Source organism: Cheilinus undulatus, linkage group 13, assembly GCF_018320785.1.
Source record: "Cheilinus undulatus linkage group 13, ASM1832078v1, whole genome shotgun sequence".
Taxonomy (NCBI): domain Eukaryota; kingdom Metazoa; phylum Chordata; class Actinopteri; order Labriformes; family Labridae; genus Cheilinus; species Cheilinus undulatus.
In genome coordinates this window covers 30,626,294-30,645,771 of record NC_054877.1, presented here as the reverse complement: position 1 = coordinate 30,645,771, position 19,478 = coordinate 30,626,294, and the positions used below count along the sequence as shown (strand labels likewise).

General features: G+C 38.9%; 1 protein-coding gene across 9 annotated transcripts in view; it reads right to left on the bottom strand.

The window, feature by feature from the left end:
- Positions 1–138: 138 nt before the first annotated feature.
- dnah9l (dynein, axonemal, heavy polypeptide 9 like) overlaps positions 139–19,478 on the bottom strand; it is a 46,596-nt gene continuing 27,256 nt past the window's right edge. For 8 of the 9 annotated variants that reach the window (XM_041802667.1, XM_041802669.1, XM_041802670.1 and 5 more), the window contains 30 exons: positions 18,920–19,066; positions 18,672–18,785; positions 18,319–18,462; positions 15,801–15,983; positions 15,647–15,652; positions 15,351–15,452; positions 14,848–14,982; positions 14,532–14,705; positions 13,554–13,686; positions 13,322–13,424; positions 12,887–13,009; positions 12,606–12,810; positions 11,452–11,616; positions 11,181–11,321; positions 10,855–11,025; positions 10,657–10,779; positions 10,376–10,569; positions 8,458–8,606; positions 8,012–8,139; positions 7,463–7,600; positions 7,254–7,343; positions 6,994–7,185; positions 6,722–6,841; positions 6,342–6,401; positions 5,679–5,861; positions 5,254–5,436; positions 4,653–4,768; positions 2,809–2,921; positions 2,502–2,642; positions 139–423 (listed from right to left, as the gene is read on the bottom strand). In XM_041802667.1, the coding sequence (XP_041658601.1) occupies positions 176–423; positions 2,502–2,642; positions 2,809–2,921; positions 4,653–4,768; positions 5,254–5,436; positions 5,679–5,861; positions 6,342–6,401; positions 6,722–6,841; positions 6,994–7,185; positions 7,254–7,343; positions 7,463–7,600; positions 8,012–8,139; positions 8,458–8,606; positions 10,376–10,569; positions 10,657–10,779; positions 10,855–11,025; positions 11,181–11,321; positions 11,452–11,616; positions 12,606–12,810; positions 12,887–13,009; positions 13,322–13,424; positions 13,554–13,686; positions 14,532–14,705; positions 14,848–14,982; positions 15,351–15,452; positions 15,647–15,652; positions 15,801–15,983; positions 18,319–18,462; positions 18,672–18,785; positions 18,920–19,066 (4,224 nt within the window). In that variant the 3' untranslated portion in view covers positions 139–175. The remainder of the gene's footprint in view (positions 424–2,501; positions 2,643–2,808; positions 2,922–4,652; positions 4,769–5,253; positions 5,437–5,678; positions 5,862–6,341; positions 6,402–6,721; positions 6,842–6,993; positions 7,186–7,253; positions 7,344–7,462; positions 7,601–8,011; positions 8,140–8,457; positions 8,607–10,375; positions 10,570–10,656; positions 10,780–10,854; positions 11,026–11,180; positions 11,322–11,451; positions 11,617–12,605; positions 12,811–12,886; positions 13,010–13,321; positions 13,425–13,553; positions 13,687–14,531; positions 14,706–14,847; positions 14,983–15,350; positions 15,453–15,646; positions 15,653–15,800; positions 15,984–18,318; positions 18,463–18,671; positions 18,786–18,919; positions 19,067–19,478) is intronic. The other variant, XM_041802668.1, reaches the window with a different exon arrangement.

The window sequence follows — 19,478 nt, the reverse complement described above, 5'->3', positions numbered from 1 at the left end:
GTTCATTCCTGTGCTTTCTCTCTGCAAATGTCAGCCGTTATAGATCATGTTATCTTTGGTGATGGAACAACAAGAATGACAAGTTTGATACATTTTAAATGCCTACCTTGCTTTAAAAACAACACAAAATCCCTCTTAATTCCTCAGTCATAACCTCACACCACATAAGTCCGCCTCACACACTGAGCAGCAGGGCAACTCCTGCCAGCACCCACTTGGCTGGCCTTTCCCTGGTTTTGAGGCTTAAAGTCCAGACATATGTGGGTCCCCTGATCTTGGTTTTGTAAAGTGGACACTCGTAAATGTTCCTTGTCTCCTGGCGGTCATTGGGCACAGCCCGGACTGAGATAACAGGCATTGGTGGGGTCAGTTCCTTCAGACGGGCCTCAGTGATCACACCAGCCTGAGTGTCCCACCTCGCACCTGTGGCAAAAAGAGGAGAAGCATAGAGGGATGTTACTATATTTAAAAGAAAATACGTTTTACCATACAAGTCCCCGTAAAGTGAAATCCAAAATTTCAGTCTAGACACACTAGATATGTTGGAATACGGTTGCTGTAAACGTGAAAACACTGGGACCTATGTGCATCTGAATTTTGTATTTCGACCCTTAGAAAGTTTTCACCTCTTTCTTGGGTTTAATATGGACATGGCAAATATAGTGCCCCATGATGTCCAAGGGCCCTGAGTAAATTATCCCACCCCCCTAATGCTACAATGATATAAAATCACCACACAGGTTATCTCAGTACAGCCCGTTGTTAGCTACCTTCACTAGAAAATAACAGCTGGCTAAATGCTGTATTTCTGCTCATTGTGAGGTAAATTTGATCTATCAGCCACGGTGGTGTATGCGTCATTAAAAGCCTCATAACAAAGAGAGGTTTGTGAAAGAAAATGGTAATAATCCCTGACTTCTTTCTCTGCTCTGGCACAGAGCCAGATAGCTCAGATAGGACAGGCTAATTGCTGGAGTGCTTGTCTATTTTTCACTTGAACCAGGGACAGCAAGAACAAATATCTTACCTGATGAAGGTGTGTTTAGATCCAAATTTCACCTGTCTTTTATCCTGGATGATTAAAAGAAGCAGACTCTGGCTTTGTCTCTCTCAAAGCAGCAACAGTTAAATCTCATGTCTGTTAGCCTTGCTATAAATGCTATAAATTGGTCAAGTATCCAATAGTAGACACATTCTGTTCCTGTCGTGTTTGTCACAATAAAAGCCTCCCATTCTTATAATTAGATATGATACAATACGATGTACTTTATTGTCCCCTGAAATTTGTCTTGGACTCTAAGTGCTGCACACATTAAGCTGCCAGATTATAACAGGTAGAACAACAGCAACAATGACCTTGTGTACACACACATATTGCACATAACCTATTGCACAAGACTCTCATTGAAATAGTTTAAAAATGCTGATACTAAATAACAATGAGAAAAAATAAAATACTTCAGGATAGAATTTAAGGTAAAAGAGAACACTGACATTATTGCACAATCCAGCTACATATTTAGGAAACATGATATAAAAAATCCTACCTGAGGTGGACACAAAGGAGTTTTTAAAGTGGTTCAGTTTATATTTGGGGACTCTATAACATCTACCAGATTGTAAAAGTTCATGCTCAGGGTAGAGGATGAGAAAAGGATCTCACAAAACTTGCTGTGCTTGCCTGAGAACAGACTGTTCATACATGGGACAACATACAGGGGAAAGTTCTCAGTCCTCCCTACAGTCTTCATAGTTGTCAGACGAGTAATTTTAGTTTTTAACTGGACAGAAAGATTACCGAACCAGGCTGAGATTACACACCAAATAATGCTCTCCAAAACAGCCAGATAAAACAAAAACATGATCTTCTGATCGACACCAAACACCCATCAATGAGTCATTGAAGACTTTTATTTTGAAGAACAAAAGCAGGAAATTGAGTGATTTTTAGCAGAAACTTAACAACAAAGACATCTTTTTAATGGGAGAGAGACATCACTTCCCATTAAAATTCACTTTGAATGAAATTTTGGGAAGTGTTGAATGCAGGATGAGAAAATGAAACATCCTTTTATCTCTAAATTGCCTTTCATGACAAATATGGTTGTTTCTCTGGCAGCTCATAGCGAGAGCTGTAACTAGCATAGCAGACAGCTGAAGCCTCCATGCAGGTTGTAGCATTATTTTAAATTTGAGAGAATTCTTCGTGAGTGGGTGCGGCTTCAGTGCATTCAACCAACATGCCCACAGCATCCTAGAGCAGATTTTACTGCCACATTTTTCATGATTTTGAAGCTTAATTTCATAAACTTAGAGATGGTTTTCATGACTGAATTTTGGTCTGGTGGTTTATAACACAGTGGCCTATCATATAACAAACCAATACCACTGATTTTTTAAAAAAAATCACTTTACAAGGACTTTAACCAAAAGAGAGGGAAACTTGCACATGTATAAGTCAACATTTCCAAACAGGAGTTGCAGAAAAAAGGTTTGTCTACCTTCCATGTAAAGTCCATAAACATACGCGCCCTCCCTGGCAGGTTGGTTGAACTCTTCTTTAAACTTTTTGGACACATCCACAGTCAGGTTCACTCTATCCAGGGGCCACTCGTTCTTACGAGCAAGAGACTGCATCACGGCTAAAAAGCAAAGACAAGATGACAAATTACAAATAAAAAAGGCAAGAAGAAATGAGGAGTGGCTAACAAATGGTTCAAGACAACAAAGATGAGAGCATTTGTTTAAATATTTTACTTAAGCCTTTTTTTATTCTTGTTTATGAAAAAAATGAAGAGTTTTTATTACCGGTGAGGAAGGATTGTGGGTTGAAAAGTCCAGACAGCCAGAGGACACTTGGCAAAGAAAGGTCCTGAGTCCAGCTGTCGAGCTCCTTACAGCGCTGCAACACATCATTATACCTGACACAAACACAGACACCTAACTTAGAACTTCTGTTTTGTACATAGAATTTGAATTTTGTAGAGACATAGGGACCCTCATCTTTACAAATCCAAAAGTATTTTTCCCGATCAGAGATCTTATGTTTTTGTCCTCCATTTGACAAACTTTCTCCATTTATCTGGTCTTGAGTAAAAAATAAAGGCTTATCTGGAAAAAAAAAAACCCTAACAGCTCTAAATCCAAAAACAATGTGCATGTTTTACCCTGAAGCAGAAAATGGTTTTAAACTTAGATTTGCATCAACTCAAATTTCACATGTATGATCAGGATCCCAGCCAACACATTCATGTGCCAATATTTGATTATAGTGACAGCGTACCCTAGTGGCATACAGAATCTCCATATTGTTACCATATGTGGCACAGACTAACCTGTAAAGAGAGGCGATTATCTGAATATGTCAGTCTTCTGCCTGAACTACAGTTGTAACAATACCCAAATGTTAAACTTCAATGTGATACAAGTAAACATTAAACTATATCAATATTTTATTAAAGATAGCAGCATCATATATGGAGGTCTGAGGCATCCAGTGTTATTGTAAAATTTCTTGTTTTTAGCTTCCAAAAATTGCAATAAAACTCCTGCCCTCTGTTTTATTAACATTGATACACCAGCACTATTAAAGTACAGAAACGTTGAGTTTGTTTTTGAGTCATTTAGACAGTGTTTTGTTCCCCCCAAAAGGGTAAAAACCTGTTATCACTTTCAATCATCTTCCTTTATAATCAATTTCCATTTGGGTTGAAAACGCAACTGAAGATCTGCAGTCCTTTTATACTTTTCAGAACAATTTATCATAAATACAAACCAGGAGACTAAATCATCAAATATGAACAATTCTGACATCTTTAGCCTGGACTCCCTGGACTTGTTTCTCACAGCTAGTTAAATCCAGCTCAATGACCAAAAAGTCAGTTATTTAAATAGTTATCTAATTACTTTGAATTATACATGCTATAGAGTAACACAGAAGCCCAGTATCCAGAACTGGTCTCTTCTGTCTTTTCAATATTAATCTGGTGTAAGAGGAGGTCTGCTCATTTTTAGATCCTTTACAGTTTTAATACAGGAATAACAGAAGAACAGATGATGCCTAGCTGTGACACACTTCATTAATAAGCATTTAAAGGTACAGTGTGTAAAAATGGGACTATCAGCATCTAACAGTCAATTCTGGAGTGTGATGCTCATTTCTCTGGTGATAACTGTGGGAACCAGTGAAGTTTAAAAATCAATACATGCTTAACTGTTATTTGGTTCCTTCTATGGTGCCATAGAAACAGGCAAAATGCAAAAATCCAACATGGCAGCTTCCTTGGAGGGGACCCTCCCTATGTATGAATAAAAGGCTTATTCTGAGTTAATTTAAAACATAAATTAAAAAAATGTGTCATCAGATGTCAACACTAATTTAGATCAATCTACTTATAAATGTTATGTTTCATTTTAACCAAGCTTGTTTTGCTAAATGCTAATAGGCTAAATATTACACACTGCACCTTTAAAAGATCTTGCCTCTTACGCACATCTTCTACTTTTAATACTGTGCCACCCCATCTTTTATATAAAAGACTAAATGATTTTAAAGTTAATCCTAACATTATAAGATGGTACCATTCATTTTTTACTCTGTGGAACAATAAAGATTATCCTATCTTGCTTTAAAAGCTCAGTACTCATCATACCATATAGCCAGACTGTAGGTGGAGGGGTAGGCCAGTTTGGTCCAGGTTTCAGGCACGTTGTCAAAGAACAAAGCAGTCTGCAGCTTCTCCATCTCAGAGGAGATGGCCAGCTCTCCCTTTGATAAACATATTTAATGGTTACATCTTGAATACACACAGCAAATGTGTTTTATCTGGAAAGATATCTTTAAATAATTATCATTACATTACATTTGAGACAGTGGTGTAATTACTTTCACTAACAGCTGCTCTACATTTTTTCATTTGCAGCATATGCCACCTGATCAGATGCAGGAAATCTGCAAGATGGATTATGTAGTGCCTCAAAAGACTCCCTGGTGGCAAAACAGGAAGAGGGCTTTTTATTCTTTAAGTGCACACATAGCTAATGGTAAGGATAATGGGAGTACTGGGAGATGCAGTCTTTATTAGCACTTAAACTAACACCACCACTGCTATGGGACAAAGAAGCCAATTATCCATTTAACTCTGGTCCCATTCTTTAGTCAGTGGTCTAACATAGAAGAATTAATAAGGTGTTGTTAAGATGTTTACAGCTGCATTAAATGGAAACATACAAACAAAGATGTTGCAGGTATACCTTGAGTCCAAGGTCAAGCTCTTTGAGTGAGCGGCGTATTTCAGAGACAAGCATGTTCATGCGTTCACACTCCTGGAAGCAGACCAGGATGTACGGGGAACGCTCAGCTGTCTTAGAGGTGATGTCTGACATGTTGTACTCCTCTGGAAGCTTCTCAATCACCTCATCTAAAATTGTTTTCACCTGAGGGAAGTTTTAAAGTTAGGACTGCATCAGCCATGAACAGATTTAAGTCTCTAAGCCTTTTTGTTTTCAAAGAATTAACACAGAACCTAGATTGCTAAAAGGATTATGTCAAAAATGTGTTGTCAGTAGTTTTTGTTTGCCATTGTTAATTCAGGCTCAATCTTCTAATATACCAAAAGAACAAAAGCAAGCTCTAATCCCATGATGAAATGACTGAACACACGCTGATGTGAAGCTACCTTCTCTTCCAGGGTCTGTGAGGCTCCCTCCCCCATCACAGCATCTGGAGACTGCAGCTCCAGCAGAGTGTGGAAAAGGTTATCAGACGTTACTGTCAAAAACTCAATTTCTGCATTGGGGTGCAACCCATAATGCACTGGGCTCTCGTGGGGCAGCATCTCATCAATAAAATCATGGTAACCCTAGATGTGTAGGGAGGAAAATGGAAAATGGAAAATGTCTCATCCTCATATAATTGTAATTTTCTCACAAGAATTAAACAATGAATTATATGGTTCAGTTCTGAGACATACAGAAGCCCTGACCAGACATACATCAAAACATTTGATTTCATTTCACTTTACTGTATTTTTCTAAACTTATTTCTGCCATTATCTTAACTTAAAAAAGACAGATATTAATCTGCCATCTTTGGGAAAGAAGATTATAATTAAATTATTGATTTCTGGTCTCTAAAGTTACATTTTTAACATGTGTATATCCTTACAGGAATCAATTTTTGACCCTTGTCTTTTAAAGGTTTTTCTCTCTTCTTTTCTTTACCTTCAAAACTTACCAGAAAGTGGTTCAGACTATGCATAACACCACTCATATAATTAACTTTAATAAGACCTGAAATGTATGGTTAAAGGCTCACTAACACAGAATCTATCTGTGGTTACCTTGTAGTCCAGGTTAGAGGGGACAACAAACCCTGGAGTCAAAGCAAGCTTTCTGTCAAACTGGGAAATAAACAACAAAGGAGAAGATTTAGATTGCTTACACAAGGTAAAAACATTAAACTACTCCAAATCAGGTTGCCAAAATTTGAAACTCCTTAGCTTTAATTTGCAGTCACTGTCCCATAATGAGAAACACTGCGGCTAATTGGGGCTGATTCTCATCCCATGTGTTCAAAGTCTGCTCCCAAAACTACTCAAATCTGGTAGCAATGTACTGTCAGTTCCAAAGTGTGTGCCAACACTAAGCTTCATTTTGCAGGCCTAAATTAGATCTGAATTTACTCCCCTTCTCCTTCTCCCTCTTGGAAAAATAAACAAACCTGGTTGGGCTGCATGTATTCCTCCAGGTACGTCCGGCAGAGTCGCCTGTCCCAGTCATCAGTGATGTGTCCTCCATACATGATTTCGCCAAAAAGATACCTCAGGTCCTCCCACGGCACCTTCATCAACATCATCAATATTAAAATCACTGCCAGTACAATCATCATAATCATCCACTTCATGACACACTTCTCACAAACACCACCTCTGCTCCAGTCCCTCAATTGTGCAGCATCTCAATCATGCATTATACCAACAGAACAAGCTGCACCTGTGCGTTTGCCTCCAGGTAGTTGTAGAGAACGTTAACAGATATTGTCAGGTCTCCTGTGTTGAAGGGATACTTCCTGTTCCAGCCCTGAGGTCCAAACTTCCTCCGCTCAGCCACACAAGCGTGAAAGTAACACAGAGAGAAGAGGATGGTCTTAAACTCCTGCTCACGGCTACACTGGTCCAGGATGTCCTGAAAAGATAGTGCTAATAAATAAACTATAAACAGAAACACTACAAACACAAAGAGTAGAAACTCACCTGGTCAAAATTATCCAGAGCTGCATGCAGATTGGCATGCATGCCCGTAGGAGGTTCATTGGTTATCTTGATTGCATTTTCAAGAATGCCCTGAGGGAAATCATCACAGCCGTGATGCAATTAGAGTGCAGGAAAAGACACCCAGGAGCCTACATTGTCTACTATTGATGCATTAAGATGACCTTTCTGCATGAATGTTTCATCTCTACCTGTGGGATAATGTGTTCCTGGGGTGTTGGTGCCGGCTCTGCGCTCATAAATACTCTGTAGTCTGGATGACTGCCTTCACAGCAGCGCTCCAGGAGCTTCTCCAGTGAACCCAGCCAACGGGCGACCAGGTGGATATTCTACAGGGAAACACACCAAAGGATAAAGAAGGAGACAGTGTGGACTTTTGAGCATTGCAAATAATGGTTTGAGTTCTAGAAACACTGCTAATCTTATTTTTGTTGTAAAACCTTTTCTTAGGATTCATCTTGGGTGTTGTTATGCTTTCTTTTGAAAAGACAGTGGATAATTGGGGTAAGAGAGTAAGAAGCAAAGGAGCCACAAGTCAGACTTGAACCCTTTTGAAGGACGACAGCCTCTATACATGGAGAACGACCTTACCTGGCCATTGGCACCCCTTTTATAGAATTTTTGAGCGGAAAACTAATCACATAACCTAAATTGAAACTATTCTTAACTTTTTTGTTCTTTAACACAACAATGTTTCTGTAATCCAAATATAAAGAGTAAACTCAGTCCCCTTATCATACCTGTAATATAACCCAGTGACCTTCCTTGGATGCCTTTTCCATGGCAGCCTCAGCCACAGCTTCCTGACCCTGGCCCAAGGACACATTGTGAAGCTTCCCAAGGTCAATGGTGAAACCCAGCTTCCTTCCTGGGATCATAAAATAATTTATCATCATGTTATACTTACACTGAAATATATCTGACGTCTAAACAAAGTGATGATTACAAATAATCTGTTGAATACTTCTTTTTCATAGTACTTTTGTCTCTGTAGTTATCCATGATATATTATTTTCCAAGGTAAGAGGCTAAAAACATTAAAAAGTAATGGTGATATTTTCTAAAAGCCCCCACAGGAAACTCTTCATAATAAAAATAATGGCATAAACAAAAAGCATTTATCCTCCATGAACAAAAAGCTTTGAGTATGTATCTGTGCATGTTTGCAGCTCCTCTGTTTAAGTACCCAGTGATTCCACATCTTTCAGAGGGTCCACTCCAGGAGAGAGGATGAAGAACACAGCTGAGGCCGGACCACTTTCTCTGAAGGACTTTGCAAATTCTGTCTTTCTGCCCTCTGTGTACTTTACTCCAAGCTTCTCCTCCACAAAGTTCCTGCAGTATGCAAATGATAAGTCAGAGTTTGAAAATGGGTTGAATATCAGATTATCATTAATTTGGACAATAAGATCATCTAGTATACAAAAATATATGAAATACTCTTTTCCAGGAGGTGAGGTTAAGATTCAATAAAACTGGCCAATTTAAACCAATCACTAAATTTTTATAAGTTTTAAGGTACCTTGGTGTTGCCATTGATAATCAGCTGTCTTTTCACAAAAATATGATGTAGTTTACAACAAAAACAGCAGCAACATCATTTCCTCTGAAAGCTCAACTGGTTTGGAGTCAGCAGCAAACTAATGTCAATGGTTGAATCTTTTGCCACTGTCTCCCGGTTTGGTAGCCTCTCAGTAGAAGATAAAAGGAGGTTAAAACACATTGTAAAGGTTGCCAGTAAAATTGTTGGTATTATACTACCTAATAAGTCTCCATCTTTTTACAAAAGGGTAACATCTAAGGCTCTGGATATCATAGAGTGTCCTGCAATTACACAACAAAATTTTAAAAATGAACAAATATGGAACACTTGATTTTCACAACAGATGTCTGGTTATGCATTTCAGTGGGAGTTTTACTTTCAGTTGTCTTTAATGCAAATTTGTATTGATGCATTTCAGTGTTATGTCTGGATTTATGTATTATGTTTCTAGTGTTTCATGTTTTTTCCTGGATGCAAAGCAAATTTCCCACTAAAGGGACAATACAGTTGAAATTGAAGTTTTTCCACAACCTTGCAAGTGTGATTAAAATCCATAACTTTACCACAAATTTGACCAATGTCCTCATTTGTCCAGAGGGCACTGATGTTCAGAGTTTTGTTTCCCTAAGTTCCCTTAAATTCATTCTCAGCCTGCTTGGACTTTATGGAGTCTCTACACACAAGCCACAATTATAAGACTAATTCTATGTCTTCTTGTGATTGAAAACTGTTAGCCTTTCACTGAGACACTCTGGGGTGTCTTATGTTCAATCTGCTGACCAACAAGAGGCTGTTTCTAAACCATTTTCCAAATTGAAACTCAAATAATAATCAATGCTTATGCCACAGAGCATTTAGTATTAGTGCATTTAGTACTTCACTACTGAGAAAATTTTCTGAGAATAACTGTGTATTCTGTGCCATAAAATTGATCTGATCTGTTGCTACTGTGAGTTGGATTTTTAACTGTTGCCCTGACAAGAAGTAACTTTTAATGGCACTTTCTGAAGGGATATTTTGACATCAGTAATCTCCAGACTTTGTCGAATATGTACAGAATTAAACAACAGAAAAATACATTTGAAATATTTTTTTTTTTGTGTAGCCTGAGATATACTATTAATACTACAACTCGTGTAGTAGTATTAGTAGTATAGTTATCCCACTGTCTCCTATCAATAGTTAGATAGTTTTATCACATATTAGCATCCCAGATAACCAGTAGAAGAGCACAGATGGTGTGCAGATTTTTTTTGCATAGCTGTATGGCACAAAAAAGTAAAATATGTTTTTTATGGAAATTTATTCATTGATATTTTACACTTTTTTTGGCATCTTGACATAAAAACTGATCAGAAGTGATGTCCAAAGACAAACTGTTCACTCAGCTTTTAATGGATCCTTCATTGGAATCACTGCAATTTCTTATAATAATGTTTTACAGAAAACAAATAAAGAGAAATGAAAAAATGCAACTTTGATTTTAACTTTTTGATGAGCTTTGGCAATATCAAACATTTCAAGTTGCAACAGGTAACATGAAAGGTAAAACCTTCCTCACCGTAGGGCATAGGTCATGCGGTCAGGCCTCAGAGCTCTCATCATGATGAGTTTCTGCAGGGAGGTTTTTCCTTTCCACTCCTGAGGAAACTTCTCTTTCTCAGGACATTCTGACTCCACTAACTTCTTCCAGCGTTTAGGAGAGCCTTCAATATCCCGATCCAGACCTCGAAACTCATCAGTGAAACTCATCACCTGGACAAACACAAAGCACAGCAAGTAGTATTTTCATACAACGGTTTGTGTATTTAAGCCAAAAAGAAAACCTGTCTTTGCATTCACTTTGATTGCGCTCCATGCTGAGCTGGAAAGAAAGTCAAGGGGGCTGGCGTAGCTGTGGTCGATGTTAAAACGAAGCAGGAAGTCCAGTTCTCGCATGTCTATCTCCTTACTCATCAGGAGCAACTGAAAGAGGAGAAGCTCAGTCAGAGAAAAACACTCACTTTTCAACACTTCTCCTCAGACTCATACAGTACACACCTGGAAAGCCAGCTGTGCAGTGAAGGTGAGCTTGTCTCTCTCAAACAGTCCCCTGCTGATGTAGTTGAAGGTGGAGAAGGTAACACAGTCTATGAGTGTGTTTACTCTGCTGGTGACATCCTCACATGCCTCTGCCATCGCAACTGCCTTGTGAAAAACCACGTTAAAAGCCTGGGAACACAGAGAGAGACTTTTCATGAACACAGATAACTAGAGGTCTCACAAAGTTGCAGCAATACCAGTCTACTTGTAACTGTAACTAAACTTTTACACACAGACATGAATGTTTTTTTTTTTTTTTATCAATTTTTGTCCCTTCTGGTCACCTTAAGGCTGAACTGATACATGGGGTTGATCTTGTTGAGATCGTTCATGATAAAGTAAAGCAGAGAAGCTCTGACAGCAACAGGACGGTAGTGCTCTCTGGCCTCGTTTATCTTCACCTCATTAACTTTAGCCTCCAGGACCTTTTAGGGATGGATGCAAGAAGACAGAAGAAGACAGGAGAAGAGGTAAAGGTGGAAATAAAAATAAAAATCATTGTGAACCTTAGCCGATATAAAATTTGGCCAATAAAAACTGTGTTTAATGAGTTACCTTCATCTCAATCTCAGCAGCTGTGTGCTTGGTAGTCTCAAGCTTCTCCACCAGCACGTTGTCACCCAGGAAGTTACTCTCAGCAGCAGACAGCCTCGTCAGCAGCTCATCCTCCAGAAGCTTCAGCTCAATCTTGAACATGTTCTGCTGTTTGGTCAGTTCACTCTGCCGGGAGTTAACACAGGTATTTTTTTATGATACAATAAGATAAAATACCACAGAATACAATACAATATGGCACAGTGTAATATGACAAGCTATGCAACGCTACAGTAGGATATGATATAGTACAATGAAATACCATACAATAACATGGGACTTGATCAGACTGTTGGCTTTAGATATCACTCCATCATAATTCTTTGTTATATTTTGAATTTTTATCACTTTTATCATTAAAGGATGTTACATAGCAAGGTTCCAGGAGCAGGACTCCATCTCAACCTGCCTCTTCCTGCATTTCTATAAATTCAAACCTGCCCATCTCCTCCCCCTTTGTTCTCATCTCCTCCCACCCCTTTCCTTTAGCTCTCTCTTCACTCTATCTGTAGATCCCTTAAGGGGGTTCGTTATGGGGGTTCGTTTTTGCTTTACCATGGTAGAGTACTCTAGGAAGTGAAAAGGTAAATGGTTTCTCGTAAGGATGTGGGGTGTCACATAATTTAAAACCGAACTTTCCTTTATCCCGGTGCCCCACTAACCAACTGATGACCTGTGGCCTGTGCAACAAGATGAGACATAAAGTTTGATGTAGTGATAAGATTTACAACAGAGAGTCTATTGTGTTGTATTTTGAACTCTCTTACTCCTGTTTGTGTTGAACTGCTCGATATGGATTGAAGTGTTTTGCCTCTGATGAAAGTAGACTTGGGGCATTTCTAAAGTGGAGTGGTGCTTCTTGAACTTTGCAGAGATAGACAAGTAGGTAGGATGACTAGAAAGGTCATGATCTGCTTTAAAGTGGCTTGATTTGTAGATTTCTGCAAAAACGGAGTACGCAGAATTTGAGGGTAATTGGTTTTACACTCTAATTTAAGACGATGTGTGTGTACCATGTGTACAATTGCAGATGTTTCATGTTTTATGTTATGTATGCCGCCACAAGTTTTCCATTTTATGCTATAATGGGAATACTTGTAACTACTTTAACCCACCTTAAGATGCTCGAGGTCTGGCCTTTCCTGATTCACCACCTGAGCTAGCAGCTGGTCCTCAAGACCATCCCTGGTCACAGTGAAATTAATGAGGGTGGTTTGGGCTTGGATCTCAGGCTTGTAGTGAGGGTTAGCTAACTTAGTGTGCAGGATCAGCCTGAAGCCTGGATGGAAGTAACACTCCTTGTCCCCGACTTTTATACAGCTGAATTGAGACAGAAGTAAAAAGTTTAAAGCGTCAGAAAAAAACAGAGAGCATAAATGTATGTCTTTTGCCTTACCTGCCCTTCTTGATAGTGTGTCGCCCCAGCAGAGGATCAATGACAGGGTCAATGGTCTCTTCTAGATTCTCTATGAGGACAGTGTCACCTGCCACTACAGCCTGTTCTATCACGTCTACATACCTGCAACAAAAAATTAACGATAATTAATACGACACAACTGATTAAATGAAAAATGTCAGTTGTTTCAGTTCATTAAAAATATACACTGAATGAAAAAATGAGATTAGCAGCTCATGTTGTGTGTGTGCTATGTAATAATAATGCTACTTAAATGTTTCAAAGGAAAGTCTTTCTCTAATGAGATAAAATATATGTTTTCCACTGGGGAGATTCACGTGGCATGAAGTAGATACATAGCAGCATTTAAGGTGCAGAGCATTCGAAGCTTTATATCTTACAGAGGATTAGAAACTGTCAGAGGGAAACACTTACCCTTTCTGCCCAAGGCTGATGACTTTAAGGCTGCTGCCGAATCGACTCTTGATCCACTTAATTCCTTGCAGCTGAGGGTCGATGAGAAGGGGCCAGCGCTCACCTGTGGTAATACACACATGAAACACCGGGAGAGTTGAGAAACACAACTGGCAAAACATACTTTCTATTGCCTGGAGGAAAAAAGATCACTATGTTTATGGGATGAAGTATATTAAACAGCACTTCTCACAGTTGGTGAGAATGGTTGCATTCTGTGTTGACATTTTGTCTCCTGGTAAGCCTTCATTGTTCCACTGGGCCACCATGGCATCATCTGTCAGCATTGACACTGGATCTAAGCCTTCTGTCATTGTGATAGGAACCTGATGGAGAGTAAGATGTGAGTGAATTTTGAAAAATCAATAGGATTGTTTTCATGGAATGATGATATACAGTACCTATAATAAGTATTCACCCCCTTGGATGTTTTACTCTTTAATTAACTTCATAAATCATCAGTGGAATTTCACTTTTTTGACAAAAAATCCCCTCTTTAATTTCAAAGTGAAAACATATTTCTACAAAGTAATGGGAATTAAATAAAAATATATAATGTAAATAAGTTACAGCATAAATATTCACCCCTTCATGTCAGAAGCTTTGGGTATGCTTTGGGTCATTGTTTTGCTGGAAAATAAATCTTCATACAAACTGCAGCAGTGGAGAGTTGTTTCTGGCCCGGCTGCTATGAAGCACCACAACATCATGATGCTGCCACTACTGTGCTCCACAGTGGGGATGATGTGCTTGTGGGGATGCTTACTGTTTGGTGTCCGCCAAATGATATTGTCTGATGGCCAAAACGCACCATTTTGGTCTCATCAGACCAAACACTTTGTCCCATTTGACCATGGAGTGTCCCACATGACTTCTGCCGAACTCCAGTTAAGATTTAATACAAGTTTTTTTCAACAATGGCCTCTCTACCATAAAGCTTTGACTCTCAGAGAGAGAGAGAGAGAGAGAGAGAGAGAGAGAGAGAGAGAGAGAGAAAGAGAGAGAATGCCAAAAGCCAATTACACTGACCATGATAGATTTATTAAATCAATAAAAGGGTATAACACCCAAGGGGGTGAATACTTTTTATAGGCACTCTATGTATTTAAAAAAATGTATTTAAATTTTCATTTTTTCTGTAAAAATATTTAAATAAATTTAAGATTTTAACCTTCTGGCTTCGCAGGAAGGGCATCCAGAGGTTGTCTAGCAGCTCTCTTCTATACTTCTTAGAGAAGGAGCCAGCGTAGGAGATAAAGGCTGCCGTTAGGAGAACATCCCCACTGAGAGTCTCCTCCTGTTCATGGTACTGAGCCACTGAGTGGGCCCAGCGTACATTCTCACTCTGAAAGATATGAAAGATACGTATACAAACAGTGAGACACTGGTGTGACACACAGCATGCTCTTAGGTTCTTAAAAAGAACCTAAAAGGAACTAAATAGACATTTATGAAACTGATTTTGAATTGGTCGCTGCTTTGCCCACCTCCAGACCTTTGACCAGACGATTGGCTAGTTCTATCGTCTTGTTAGTGCGGTCGACCTCTTCCTGAAAGCGTAGTTTCTCTGATGTGGCCTTCTCAAAAGCTGTTGTTAAAGTTTCAAGACTACTGTCCAACTCCTGAAAGAAAGACGGAGGAAAATATTAAGATTTGTGGCTTCATTTTAAACAAAAAAGTATGACAACACCACTTATTAAACTCTGTCTAGAATCCACTCAGGAAGGCTTCCTTTACCTGCCACTTGACAAGAAATGAGAAACTTCAAAGAGCAATTAGAATGAAATATGCAGCAGGTGAAGTAGTAGCGGATTATCAGATGACCCATAAAATGTAATTATAAAATAATAAAGCGCAAGAAGACTGTTAAAAAAAGCACTCCCTTGGTGACACAGTGTAATAATTTGGGGCCTTGTCTGTTTTTTCAATATATTTGCAATGAAATGAAAAAATAAAGATAAAAAGAGAAAATGAATATAAACAGACTCACAGCAAGTTTCTTCCTGATGGCCTCTAGTTTCTCTGCAGCCTCAGCCAGATCAGCGTTAGCCTGAGACAGGCACATCCTCTTCATCTCTACTTCACAGAAAACCTTTGGAAGAAAAGGCAAAAACACACACACGACCAGTTTGATCTAAGGATGTATCCAATACTTTGATTTATCTGCCTGATGAGTATGTATTGCTGAATATAAATGTGTATGTCACTGTATACAATGTATAGTTAATCAATCAAATCAAGTCATTCTGCAGAAAAAAAAAATCATAAAAGATGATTTATACTCACAAAAATCTATCCAGAGCAGCACAAAGTTGGAAAAAAAAAAAAAAAAAAAATTCAGTCAAACAATAAGACCACAGTGCTGCATACTGAAAACATCAGACTCTGTTTGGGCTTGATGATATTTAATTTGTATGACAGCCGATGTAAGAGTGTGTACCTCGTGGAAACGGATGATGTTGATTACCCAGGAACAGAGCCCTGCAGCTGCAGAGGATTTCTGTCGCACAAACTCCGGGTTAAACTCTGGGTCACTCAGGTACTCGTCTCTCACACACTTCACTGTGGCCTCTGGGATGTGCTCTTTGTCAAAGTTCACCAGAGCCTGCAGGAAGTCATCCACCTGGATGTGCATTTGAGGAGATGAAAAAATGCTGTCACCTCACAGTCTCAGTTGTAATATCTTTGCTGGTGTTTTAGGTTCTAAATCAAAAGGGAAAATAGTGGCTCTCAACTGGTTGGGCCACAGGACCCACCATACACAACCTCCTTCAGGAGAAACTACGACCGAAAATTGTGATATTTTTTGACCAATCAGCTTATTTAGTAAAAATAGTACACACCGGGCCTCTTAAAGGACAAAACATGCATGTTTCAAAAGACTTCAATAGACTTTTTACAGCAATCGTGTTTCTAGGAACACATGACCCACTGAAAAGGGCTCTCTAACCCACTTTTGGGTCCCGACCCACCAGTTGAGAACCATTAACCGGCATTTGCAGGTCGTTGGCCAGTTTCATAGTTGTAAGTAAGTCTAACAGATAAAATGTCAGAAAAATATACCAATTACCAAATAAGTAAACAGTGAATAATGCCATTGTGTTACCTAGAAGATATCTGACAAGAATCTTTTAGAATAAACTCAAAGTAACATGAATATGTAAGTTTAGAGCTACTGAAAACTATGCAGGGAAATCAGAAGTATGGAAGGATTTCGAGTAAGTCATCACTGCAGGTAATAAAGAAGCAAAAATAAAGGGAGCTGCAGATAGCTGAGTGGAATAAACACAGATGCAGCAGCCGGGACAAGAACAGGGCCGAGCAGAGTTGTAAAGGACTTTAATGAGTGGGTAAATCTACTTATGACCAATTCACTAATGAGGTTGAGCTGTATCTAACACAAAATCCTCTCAGGAAGAATGGCTATCTTACTTCCCCTTAGCTGGGTGTTCATGCTTGGAGGGTCCTGGCTAATCAGCAGCAGCAGTTTGGGACGAGCCATCGATGAGAGGATTACTGGACTGAACTATCCACTGTGGATTCTTGGATCCTCCTAAGAAACCACGATGGTTGGATTTTACTGCTTTAGGTGGTTAGGAGGTTACAGCTAAAATTGGGAACAATTGATGATTAAACTCAATTTTCATTTGTAACGTGGAGTTTTAACGTGGTGTCTTGATAAAGAAGCACTGGCTAGTTATTTGTTTGGACAATTTGTTGGTGTTTTCAGTTGAGGTTGATATTTGGCTGTTATGGTAGCAGCTAATGCACTAATGGCTAACTAAAGATGGTTCTGCTCTACTGTCATCTCGGCCTCTGCTGTCTCAGTCTTGGGTCAGGTTCTGAAATAAAAATATCTCCCCAGTCCAGTTTTTGTGCAGTCATGAAACTGTTTCTGTTTTTATATGTTTATTGTTTTTAAATGGATGTTATTGGTCACGTGGCTATCTAAATAAATGTCCTGTAGTTGTTCTGAATAGCTGAAATTCCATCGGTCATTTTGGCCGTAGACAGCAAAGTCTAGTGGAAACTCTGGAACAGACAGTACATTAAAAAGGGACAAAGCACCAGCTGCATAGAATCAAAAATGCTTGAAGCGCCCCCTGTTCATTGGCTACAGTAAAGCTTATAAACAATGATTCATTGGTGTTGACAGATTGTGGCAAACTATAAAGATAAAACATATCTCAGATGTTTTTTTAAACCTGAAATCTGTCAAGATAGTAAGTTGCAACCATGTTTTTGTTTTTTTCTGTCCAAATGTCCATTTTTCAAAACAGTTTTGTTTTTATTAGTTATTTGATTAGAAAAAAAGGAGATGAAATGTTGTGAGAGACGGCTTTGTTGAAAAATGTGGCTCACTGTGGCATTCTCAACTGGATTATCAGCGAAGAGGAGGAATTGTCAAGTAAAAAAGTGACAAAAACTAAAAATACAGTCATCAAACTGTGACTCGACAGTCATCAGGTCATCTTTTAAACAAATACAAAAATGTAAATTTGATGTGTGGGTCAGTGAGAGGGGGGTCAATTCTATAGTTCCACCCTCCAGCTCCCCAGCTGGCTAACTGGCTCATTTTTTCTGTACCACAAGCGCACTATTATATCACCTGTTATTAGGGTATTTTGGCGATACTTTTGTACAATGGAAGGAGATGAAGACCAGTTGTCCATACAGAGTAAATTACTAAAGGATAATATGGAAAGAATAATGAAGAAATATATAAAAATATGAATAAGAATTTGATAATATAATAACAGCAGTCAGCACAGCATTACTGTTCTTTGTTGTGCTGGAAGCCCAGACAAGGAACAATAATACTTTATCAATCTGACATTTTAAGTGAGACACAATGTTTTCCTTCGGTTTTAGGAATTTATTTGAAATGGATCCTCTGGCACTGTGGTCGACAGCCATTAATCTCAGAAACACTCTAAGACGTCACTGTGAAATATCACCTTGCTCATAACCATCTTGGAAGCCTTCCAGGTGCGATCTTTGGGGATTCGGCCTTGGGGAGCCAGTAGCACCAGAACAGCTGCTGAGACGTTGGTGACAATAGCTGGAGGGTTGGGGAACGTCCTCAGTTCTGTCAGGTTTAACTGGATGAGCACACACAGATGAAAAAATACAAACACATGCATATCAAATTTTATTTGTGGTGCTGGGATGGAGCCAGTCTTGTAACAATGTTTTTGTTTTGAATATTTACAACACTTGTGCACATAAAGCAAATTGAAAAAATAAATAAACCAAATAAAATCAGGTGACAGGAGTCAGGTCTCTGTGTTTATGTAAATGATGTTTTTACCCTGTTTAGTGTATTGAGGGCTGCATTGGCTGCTTGCAGGGCAGGTTCAGCCTTGGCCAGATCGTCCTCAGTCTCCTGCTGCTGTTTAGTCACTTCAGCTTGGATTGCAGCCACCTATAAAAAAGATAAAACCAAAAAATTGTCTGAATTCTTCTTTGTATTTTTGACGGATACTGCATTTTTTCATGCTATTACTTCGTTCTAACACTTTGTTGCAGAAGTGGACTTGCATAAGCACATGGACTTACCTTTTGCTCCTCTCCATCTGCCACAGCTCTCTCTTGGTTAAGCTTGTCTGTCTGCTGTCCAATTTTAGCTAAGAGAGCCTCTATATCTGTGTTCCTCTGCCACAGCTCCACCTCCTGCACTGCTAGCTTCGCCTTCAGATCTTCCACCTGAGAAAGGCAGATAGGAGAGTTAAGGTTATAACCAAATACATTTGACAAATGCCACTTTATTAGTGTGAAGTTTAAACTGAAAATGAACCAGGAAGTCATCAAGCACAAAACATTTTTTGTACTTTCACATTCAGTTGATGAAAAAATAGAGGACTGATGCTTGAGACTTGTCTGGAAGCTAATTTGTATGGCTGCTTCTTCTTGTTGAAGTCTGTTAAGCAAATGATGATGTTAAAAAAAACATAATGTACAAATGAAACTCTGACTAGAGAATACACATGTAAAATCAACAGAGCTATGCGTTTTTCTACTAAAGGTTCACTTAAGTCTTTCCATAAGAACAAAACATGAAAACATCAGCTATCAAGAATATAGCAGGCAGATTGACAAAGAAGGGTTTATATTTTAC